Source organism: Vipera berus (genome assembly GCF_964194415.1).
Source record: "Vipera berus genome assembly, chromosome: Z".
NCBI classification, from domain to species: Eukaryota; Metazoa; Chordata; class Lepidosauria; order Squamata; family Viperidae; genus Vipera; species Vipera berus.
The window spans coordinates 95,247,398-95,258,961 of NC_138205.1; the positions used below are offsets into that span (position 1 = coordinate 95,247,398).

Below are 11,564 nucleotides of genomic sequence, written 5' to 3' on the forward strand. Positions count from 1 at the left end.
GTCCAAAATCTAGGTCTGTTTCAACAATTATTGTTTAAACATATAAGTCCCATTTATGACTAATATATTTAAACATGTATAAAATGTGTAAGATGTTTTAAAAATAGGATAGCTCACAGAGACCATAACCTCATTTTCAATCTATAACCAAATTCATCTCTTATTCAAAGAATTGTCATTGTAGTCCATAGCAATTATTAAATTTGCAAACAAAGTAATGCTGACAAATTCATAATTTGAGGTGCTTAGTTGAGTGGGAGAGCCAGTTTGTTATATGACAGTTAAGGCATCAGATTAGAAACAAGGTGACCATAAATTGTAGTCCTACCTTCAGCACAAAGCCAGCTGGGTGACCTTAGGTCACTGTCTCTCTCAGACCCATGAACCATGTAATGCAAACCATTTCTGATTGCTTAAAAAACTGCAGGTACTTGTTCAGGCAGTCAGACAAGAATCAAGGCTGACTTAAAGGCATAGATGATTAGATAGATAGATAGATAGATAGATAGATAGATAGATAGATAGATAGATAGATAGATAGATAGATAGATAGATAGATAGATAGATAGATAGAATTTCCTGTTTCAAATTCAGAAAAGGAAAAGGGATGTATATACTCTTTTTAAAAATTTTAAATACATTCATGCCTCTTCATAGAATGAGTAGGCACTCAGAAGACAGACTCATTGTGAAGCTATTTAAATTCATATTTATTTAATCTATAAATATAGCAAGTATAGACTGAGGACTGTGGGATAATTATTAAAACACATTTGGAGAGCCTGAGATTGGGGAAAACAGCAATACTCAAAACACACACACACACACACACACACACACACACACACACACAGGGAGTGCATGATCCACAAACCGTTTTGTGGCTTATAAATAAAGAGTTTCGCTCTTCGGTGGCTCAAAAGTAATCAAAGAGGACCAGTATGAGGGAGAGTAGGATACTAAAATAGTCTTTTACCAGCCCACCCCACCCCACCCCCAAAAAATTGCTGAAAGTGCCATATCTTAGTCGAATTTCTTTCTTTCTTTTCTTTTCTTTTCTTTTTTTTTTTTGCACTACCACTCACGTGGCAGGATCCTCTTCTGCAATTTGCACTCGCTTATCAAGCCTGCATTCTATCCTTACCCACCACCTCCCCGGCCTCAGATTTCAATTCTGCATCTCCTCACCTACGACCTTCTGGGGAAACGCAGGCGGGGAGTTCAGCCGTAAGTTCCAAGTATTAAAGCCGAGCGCGAATCCTCCTTCGGCGTCGAAGGAAAGCTGGCAAATGCCCTCGCCTGGGTGATGGGATGTGTTTAGGCACCTGCCTTTTGTCTAGCAAGGTTAGGTTTCGCTCGAACCTTTTCGGGAGACACGCCCAGAGATCAAAGCCTCTTCTCCCGGATCGGATTTCTGTAAGGGACAACAAGCTGCTTGACTTCAAAAGGAGACCTTCCATTTAACAAGCTTTCCTAATTTCAGCGAGAGAAGTTATCTTCTCTCTTCGTGCCCTCCGGCCTGCATTATCATCCACCCGAAAGCTTTTACTCGTCCTTTAAAACAAACCTGAATGCATAGGTGCAGCTGATCATTAAGAAACAGACTTTTGGAAAAATGTAGTTTAGTTTATAATCTCAGTAATAATTTACCTGCCTCCGGGGTTTTTTCCCGAAGAAAGTGAAAGTTTGATTTTTTCCGGATCATACAGAACATTCTCTCTGGGCTATAAAGGCTATATATAATTTTATGTGGATAAATCCAACTATTTTCATTCTGGCTTATTTTCTATTAACTGTATTTAGGACTAGTGAAGTGGTTTCTGGATTTGATCAGTGTCAGGGAATCTATCCCTTATCAAATACTGTTGAATCTCATTGTCAGTTTTCAAAAGCTGAAATAAGTACAACCAGTGACAAATGCTACCTTTTAAATATTCATGGATTATTAAGGCCATATCTGAATATTTCTCAAATGTTGCTTATTGTCAACTTTTGCTTCCTTTCCATCAGAATTTTGTCAAACATCTGCCTAATCACACTTCACAATCAACCGTCCACAGCAAACCACTCCATAATTTAACATGTTTTCCATTACACCATGCATATCTGCATACATAGCATTTTATAAAAGCATTTTCATACCTTTTATTATTTCTTTCCCCCCTCACTTTGCTTGGCACTAAAATCTCTTATGGCTGCAGAAGCAAAGAGCATGAAATAATCCTCAGCCAAGTGGCATTGAGTATTATTCCTACTGAGCCCTAGGGTAATTCCTCTCCCCTGGAAGGCAGAGCTGAATGTGCAGACCTAGTCCTGTACTTTATAGTTAGCCTATGGCTGTCAGAATGAAGTTGGTTTTTTCCAGCTACCACTGTTAAGACTGGCGTCTATGTTTTGTCTAAGTAGCAAATGTCTGTTGGTACGACAGATTGTTTTTTTACTGAACAATTAATGTTCTCACATCTGAATGATTTAGAACAGAGAGTTCCACCAGGTACACCTTGTCATTTCTGTAAAACACTGACTTTTGAATAGCAGTATTAGATTTCTTTCATCAGAAATATAAAAAAGTGGATTTAAAAAAATGAAAAAATCATTTACTTTACTTTAGAGTAAAAACATATTGGGGGAACAGGTCGACAGACGATGCCATAGCTACTGCTTTACACTCTGTAGCAAGTCATCTTGAGAAACCTGGAAGTTATGTTAGGATGCTTTTTGTTGATTATAGCTCGGCTTTCAACACCATTTTGCCGAGCATTCTCATTGAGAAGCTGACTGACTTGAAATTCTCCCCCTCTATCTGTGATTGGATTCAAGACTTTCTTAGGGACTGGTTACAAACAGTGAGGGTCGGGTCTGCTTTGTCCACCCCCCTGAAGCTTTGCACCCCTGAAGCTTTGAAACAAGGAAATACATCTTAATTGACTTTGAGGAGATGTATACAATACACAGACTACAGTCTGTAACTCTCAGGTCATGGCAGTTCATATTTCAGAGCAAGACATGCTCTGCAACTTTTTGTTAGGTCAGTAAAGTCTACTTTATACCATAAAAGGAGAAAAAGAGAAGACATAATATACTATAGCTAGTCTAAGCAATTTTGTTGATATAGTGATCTGAACACATTTAACCCATCAAGATTATAGCAATAATTCACTATTATTATAATAGTTAAATATTTTGATTTAAACTTGATTTAGGTGATTGATGGCAATTTTAATAATTTTACTCAGATTTAAATCCCACTGAGTTGAATATCATATTGTGCTGATAATATAAGATTGTGTTGCTTAGGCATATCACAAAAATACATCAAGATAATTATTATAAATTTAAAAGCCTGTTCTCACAATTGTAGAAATTATCATTATAATACAGTGATTTGGCAATGATTTGGAATACTATATCTAGATCAGCCTGAATTCATCATAGTCATTCATCATGACTACAGTGATTATTATCATCACTCAGAATGGCCTATAAAATGTTGCTTCACATCTGAAATCTCTTTTCAGAATGTCTGGACAAAAACTTCTTCATACTATCTAGTAATAACCTATTCCCTGTTCAGATCCTTCATAGGTAGTCCCTGGCTTATGTCCATTCATTCAGCATCTATTGAAAGCTACTGTGATGCTGAGAATTTGAGATACAGACAATTCATGAAGTTGTACCATTCCTGTTAACCCTGTGATCATGATCTGGACACTTGCACTTCAGTCACTTGTTCACCATTTATGATCTTTCTTGTTGGCTTCCCCCAAGCAAAGTCAGGCAAAGTCAATGTAGAGCAGAGCAGGACAGACTGCAAGTTGCTTTGGTAAATCACCTGGCTTTTCTGCACTCATGTGATGCCATGTCCTCCACCCCATGCCCTTCCTGCACTTGCATTTAACCAGACCCTCCTCCTCCCTCCCCTCCCCAATTCACATTTAATCTTCCGTGAGTCTCCCAGGGATTCCTCACAGTCTCCTTCATCACCCATAGCACCTATAGACACTGTGACTTCTGCCAGTTCTCATTTGACAGCCTACACGTCCTGAGATTACAAGACCAACTGGAATTGCTGGGGATTGTTGTTGATAAATTAAGTGGTTGTATAATGTTGTGCTTTACAAAGCATTGCTTGGCAATAGTCCCAATTGCCACCATAAACCAAAGACTAGTTCTAATAATTATCCACTAATTTTCTCTGTTTTTCATTATCAATCACCAAATTAATTTGTCTTTTAGGTTCATTCTTTTGTCATGTGGTAACATGAATAGTGTATTATTAAACCACATATTTGAAATACTTAGTCTTTTTCTAAGTAGGTAATCACCAGTCATCATTCTCGTTCATTCTGCAACTTGCTGGTTTTCATTCTCAACCAGCCATTGAAATTACCTGACAATAATGCCTGCTCTTCATTCATCTTCATTGTCAATGTTGCATAATTTTCCCCAAAATCATCTATGGATCTTTAAGTATCACAATTCATAGGAATGTTAGTTTTGTCGTTGTTATGCCATCTTTATTTTCTACATGTCTAAGCAGCACAGACAGTGCTCCTGCCTCCTATTTTCCTTTAACAATACTCTGTGAGGTGAGTTGGGTTGAGAGAGAGTGGCTGGCCCAAAAGTCAGCTTTAAATTATCATTAACTTACAAAATTCTGTTTTTATGTGTAGTCATTGTTGAACTAAGTAGTGAGTACTCCAACAATTACATAATTCAACATTCCAAGATTATTACCCCTGTAGTGTATTTCTCAATCCAAATATGAACCACTTTAATATATTCTCAATGGGTAAATATTACCTTGTCACAGGAAGGTGTTTGTATCTTAAGTAGAGTTAGTAAAGAATTGATTTTACTGTCTTCCCATTCTAGGGAGGATGCATATTCAGATTAGTAAAAGTTAGTAGATAATAGGCTGAGCAACCAAAAGCAGATATTCTCATAACTCCACAAGACTGTCACTGTCACTCAGATCTACATCTCTTTTTCTTTTCCATGTTATTAACTCATGTTCTTCACCATACATTCTTCTTATATTACAAGTTGCAATCTTCCATATGCCTTGGTAGTCAATAGATGGCCTTGAATATTGCCCTCCACTGCCCATCATAGTGTTGGTTGGTACATAAGGCTTTTTTTAATAAAATAAAGAAAGTCTCAGTCATTTCCATGATCAAGACAGTGTTCTCTGTTCATGATGAGGATCAGTTCTGACACATTTGGATTATCATACCCCAAGTATACTAAAGCATAGTTTTACTTGCTGGTGCTATTCCATACAAGCTAGAATGTTTTATCCAAAACCAATCTGCATCCCAAAATCTAGGAGGTATGGGATACACTCCTGTCAGAAGCACTTTTGTAGATTATATTATCATAATACATCAGTTTTCCAAGTTTTTTTTTAAATCATTCTGGAAATCATTACCTTTTTATAGGAATTTCTCACTAAGATCAGTGAAAGTAAAAGACTGGGCAAACTAATACTGGTATTTAAAGATGACAATTATTTATATTTAAATCTAATTGCAAGACAGAAAACAGCAGAATAGCTCCCAGTCTGATGCTTTTCTGAAAGTTGCTAAAAAGTGGCTATTCTGCCATACCTTGGGATAAAGTAGCAGGGAGCACTTACAAGTCTCTCTCTCTCTCTCTCTCTCTCTCTCTCTCTCTCTCTCTCTCTCTCTCTCTCTCTCTCTCTCTCTCTCTCTCTCTCTCTCTCTCTCTCTCTCTCTCTCTCTCTCTCTCTCTCTCTCTCTCTCTCTCTCTCTCTTGTCTGGATTTTCTTGAAGCATCACATTTAGCTAAAATCAGAATGTTCCTTCTGTTTGAAATGACCAACAAAGCATGTAATCGTGTGACGATTGCATTGCATTCAAAAGTCCCTCTTTAATGATTTTCTGCATTCTTGTAAAACAGCAGAGAAACCTGATATACCTGTATTGCAGCCCAACTAATTCTTTTTCCTTCCTTTCACATGGCTAATCTCTTCCCACCAAAAATGCCTAAGTGGATCAAAGCTTGCTTTGATTTGGACCAGGAATGGAAGATTTTAAGGAAGTAGGATTATTCAAGTAATATTTCAAAGACATTTTAGTGGTAAAAAGTTTCTGTCTTTCAAGATTGACTATCAACTATAAAGAAATCAGCAATCAATACATGTGCTGCAGATTAGCACTCTGTAGAATAGCAATGGAAGTCTGGGAAAAAGCATTCAGGTAACAGAATTTATCTTTACCTACAAAGATCAGAATTATGCAGGCAATGTTTTTCATTACGGTGCTTTATTGAAGGAATTTTGAAGAAGCAGGATAGAAAGAATATTCATGCTTTGTAAATTTTGGTGTTGAAGAAAACATCTGAGAATGCCATGGATAGCCAGAAAACAAATAAATGGATGACAGAACAAATCAAACACCCACTCCGGGCTTAAATGACTAGTCTCAAAATTATCAAAGTCTGAACATACCTGAACATTGCTATTCTACAGAGTGCTAATCTGCAGCACATGTATTGACTGCTGGTTTCTTTATACTTAATAGTCAATCTTGAAAGATAGAAGCTATTTACCACTAAAATGTCTTTGAAATATTAATTGAATAATCCTACCTCCTTAAACATACAACTCTCTGGAAAAATCCATTATGCCAGGAATAGTAGGAGGAAAAATAAAAAATGGGTGACCAGCAACTAGTTGTTGTTAGTTGCAAAGTCATGTCCAACCCATCACGACTCCATGGACAACGTTGCTCCAGGCCTTCCTGTCCTCTACCATCTTCTGGAGTCCATTTAAGGTCACACCTACTGCTTCAGTGACTCCATCCAGCCACCTCATTCTCTGTCATCCCTTTCTTCTCTTGCCATCAACCTTTCCCAGCATTAGGCTCTTCTCCAGTGAGTCCTTCCTTCTCATTAGGTGGCCAAAGTATTTGAGTTTCAACTTCAGGATCTGGCCTTCTAAAGAGCAGTCAGGGTTGATCTCCTCTAGGACTGACCGGTTTGATCGCCTTGTAGTCCAGGGGACTCTCAGGAGTCTTCTCCAGCACCATAGTTCAAAGGCCTCAATTCTTTGGCATTCAGCCTTTCTTATGGTCCAACTTACACAGCCATACATTGCAAGTGGGAAAACCATAACCTTTGTTCACAGGATGACATCTCTGATTTTTAGTATGCTGTCTAGATTTGCCATAGCTTTCCTCCCCAGGAGAAAGCATCTTTTAATTTCTTGGCTGCAGTCCCCATCTGTGGTGATCTTGGAGCCTGGGAAAATAATTAGACATGAGCTCAATATAGGTGATCCTTGAGTGACAACCAAAATTAAGTCATGCTAGCCATTAAGTGAGTCACCACATGACTGTGTCCAATTTTATCCCCCTTTTTCTTGCAGTGGTGGTCAAGTGAATATCATGGTCATTAAGTGAAGCAACAGTCATTGAGTGACTGTTGCCAGCAAAAAGTCATAAATCACAACATGTCATCACAGGACACTGCAAATAGCTGTAAATCTGGTCTGGTTGCCAATCACTCAAAATGTGAAGATGTGATCATTGGGGAGATGACTGTTGGAACTTAGAACCCAGATCATAAGTAGCTCTGCCGAGGTCCATCTTAACCTTAGTCACTAAGCAACCAGTCCTAAGTTGAGGACTAACTGTTCAAAGACAGTGGATGTACCACTGAATTAAAGAAAAACAGATCATCCTGCAGAAAATCTAAGCAGTCAACTTGATGGAACATATTCAGTCACACAACCAATAAAATAAAAATAAATTAATTTCACTTGCATTGACATTTCAAATCAGATTGGGGGGAAAAACTCACTCAGAGGATATAAAGAGGGAAGCCTCATGAAACATCCTGGACAACTATATAGTTGAATGAAGCACCTTCTTAACAGGCAAACTGAAGGCAAAGTAAGGCATAAAGTTCATTTTTATACAGAAAGAGCATGAAGAGCAGAGGATTTGGGGACTGGTTTTGGAAAACTCATAAAATACAGACATAACCTGAAAATGGTAACCAGATAAACTAGCTTTCAGAAAAATATATTCATTGATTCACTGAATTTCCTGAAGCCTGGATACCTCGCAGACAAGTGTGGTAATAATTAATTGTTACATTACTAGAAATGGTGTACTTGTAACTGATGGAAATATACAACCTTATGTCAGGTTTCAACTGCAATCTGTATCTTGTTATTATACAATTGCATTTTTTCCTTCCTTCTTGGCCATTAGGGTTTTTTTTGCAGCACCAGCCATTTGCTTGGTTGCAGCTACTGTAATGTGTTTAAGACTGGTTAAAATAAGGAGTGTGGAGGGAAGAAATAAATCAAATTATATAAAGGTATCAGGTTTTAGGGACGCAGTGGCTCAGTGGGTTAGGACACTGAGCTTGTCGATCAGAAGGTCGGCAGTTTGGCGGGTTGAATCCTGAGTGCCGCATAACAGAGTGAGCGCCTGTTACTCGTCCCAGCTTCTGCCAACCTAGCAGTTTGAAAGCACATAAAAATGCAAGTAGAAAAATAGGGACCACTACGGTGGGAAGGTAACAGCATTCCGTGCGTCTTTGGCATCTAGTCATGCTGGCCACATGACCACGGAGACGTCCTCGGACAAACGCTGGCTCTTCGGCTTTGAAACGGAAATGAGCACCGGCCCCTAGAGTCGGAAACGACTAGCACGCATGTGCAGGGGAACCTTTACCTTTACTTTATCAGGTTTTAGAAAATGTAGTTGGTGTTCTGAATACAGTTTTTTTCTTTGACTAAACACTTTGCCCAGCTGACACATTCCATAAAATCCACATGTAATATTTAAGTCAATATCAATTAGATGCGCAGGCTTTATACTTCTTCAAATGGAAGAGCTTGGCAACAGGTCCAGATCTGGTGTGCCTTTCCTCTGAACACAGATTCAAAAGATTGCACAGTGAATGGATACTTAGCATTACATATTTTTTTTTACTGACCATTCTTTTTATGGCGAATGATGTTCAGGATTTAGGTGGCTTTTTAAAGGTTGGATCACAAATCTTTAGTATTATGCTAAAGTAAAATTCCTACAAATCACTTGCTGTAGTTAAAAGCTAGCTCTTTAAATTTTTATTTCTCTTTTATGAAGCTGCCCTTCCAAAAATACAGCAAAAGAAAACTAGAACCTGATAGCGACAAGATAAATTAGTTGTGTGTTTTTTATCTTTAATGTTATATGTAATGCAATAAACATTACAAGTCAGTTTGGATCTGTAGGAGTAGATGAAGATTGCCATAGGAAAAAGATAATCATTATTATTTCAGTAAAAATATTAATTTGGTTTATAAGTATTTCTTTTTCATGAAAATTAAACTATAGAGGAATAGAGACTAGAGATTTTCCTTAAGCTTCAGACCTACCAAACTACAGATGGCAGAACTGGTGCAGCAGATGGAATCAGCCTTTTTTTAAAAAGAAAACTACTTGGCTAATTGAGATCTACTTATCTACTCATCTGTCTCCCATTAAGACAATGGTGCCCTTGAATTATCTCTACCACATCCGTGGTGGCACAGTGGTTAGAATGCAGTACTGCAGGCTACTTTTGCTGACCGCCAGCCGCCTACAGTTTGGCAGTAGGATTCTAATCGTCTCAGGGCTGACTTAGCCTTCCACCCTTCCAAGGTTGGTAAAATGGGGGCCCATATTGTTGGGGGCAATATGCTGACTTTGTAAACCATTTAGAGAGGGCTGTAAAGCACTATGAAGCCATATATAAGTCTAAGTCCTGTTGCTATTACCAGTGCTTTTTTTCTTTTAAAAAAGGTGCCAGAACTCTCACCTTGTTAATCTTTTATTTATATAATTTTATTTATATATTTATTTATATAATTAAAAATATATATTCAATTCTTAACATAGGAGTGTTTCCGGTGACGTTGCTGAAGACAGATTTGGGGAAATGTTTCTCTTTTCCCCAGGTCTGAATTCTATGAGCTAGTGGGTCTGAATGGACTGAAAGCCACTCCATATAGGCAGCCCCCAAAAGGTGAATACTTAAGGATCGCAGGTCAGCGGTAGCTGGACCGCTGGTCCCAACGGAGCCCCTGGAACTGGCAGGAAGAGAGGCTGACCGCATTTATGCAGTCTGCCATTGTCAGCTGTTCGGCAGAGACAAAGAACTACTTGAAAACAAACAGCTGATCTAGGTGAGAAAACTCCTTTCACTCTTTTTTACAAGTGAAGACCCTTACCGGATAACACTTTTCCAGTCCTGGAGAGTGAAGTCCTTAGTCTTACGGATGGGGGTGGATTTTTTCCTTTTTATCCCCCCCCCCTGAATTACAAGCGGCGGTTTAAGCTCTTGGCTAATTGAAAACGCTATTGTATTACAAGGCTGTCTGTGGCATAAAAGTTTGGGAAAGCTTTTGACTCTATAGAACTGGCTATTTTTTGTGTGAAAGCCCTCACAACTTTTATTTGTTTACTTTTACTTTTTAAACTTGAAAGTTACTTTTTCTTTTCCTTTTCCTTACAAATAGGGTGGGAATGGATAGTTAATGCCATCTAGTGGTGAAACCTGAGAATTCTATCCACCCTCCCTGAATGGAGTTATCTTAGATTGGAAGTTGGCTGTTTGCCCAGACATTCCTTTGAAGGTCCTTGAAAACTTTGTTTGAAGAAAAAAAGACTTCTTTTGGTTTTTTTGGCCTCACCAATCTTGAAATAATTTTTTTTTAAAAAACAACCATTGACACACTTCTTTTATTATCGGAGAAACTGTGGATATAATAGGAAGAGTAAATGAACAAGTTTAAAGAAGTGTCCATTTATATATTTGAAATAAATAAATAAAAGGTTCTCAATTTATATACTTCTACAGCTTGGATATCACAGTCAACTCTGCCATTGGTCAAGAGTGAAACAACATTGGATATCGGTATTGTCATTATTCTGCTCAGGATATTGGTTGACCTTTATAAACATTGACATCAAGATATATATTTCTGCTAACTAAGTTGTTTTTCAGTGCCAGGTGTTGCCAATTCTTATCTTTAAAGATAATGTCAAGGTCAAATCTGAATTTGAGCCAAATCTCAGAACAAAGAGGAGGTTTACTTGCTGTACCAGGTTTCGCCACAAGATGTCCTCAATAGCATGTAAAATCTTTTCCAAATGTATAAAAAATCCGGTTTTTTTCCTTTTTGCCCTTCTTTCACACCTTAAAAAGGATAGTAGGTTCCCGTAGAAATAGGAATTTTTTAATAGCCCAAGAGTTCCAAAAGTACAAATGAGATTGCTTAATTATTCAGTTAATAATTTCCATTTCTTTTAAGGCTTTAAGATTTTAATTCCCCAAGTAAGTAGTTGCCGTTCTTTCAAGGGGGTGGAGGCAATTCTCAGAAGAGTCCCACAGGAAGATAGTTAGGGAAATAAGAAAGGTAAAATCTCACCCAGATCCTCCAGATTGCTTCGTTGTGCTTGATGGTGCTTTTGGCTTTCGGCAGGGAACAGCTTAATGATCAACCATATTAATGGCCGATCTCTTCTTCTTCGGGTCAGAGGAGCTGCTTCAGATCAAATGGA

The 11,564-nt window shown here is 38.0% G+C and overlaps 1 protein-coding gene across 1 annotated transcript in view; it reads right to left on the reverse strand.

Moving 5' to 3' along the window:
* ABCB5 (ATP binding cassette subfamily B member 5) overlaps positions 1–4,424 on the reverse strand; it is a gene marked incomplete at both ends in the record, with an annotated part of 80,678 nt that extends 76,254 nt beyond the window's left edge. The window contains one exon of the mRNA XM_081346257.1: positions 4,391–4,424. Coding sequence (XP_081202383.1) covers positions 4,391–4,424 — 34 coding nt within the window. The remainder of the gene's footprint in view (positions 1–4,390) is intronic.
* Positions 4,425–11,564: the final 7,140 nt, after the last annotated feature.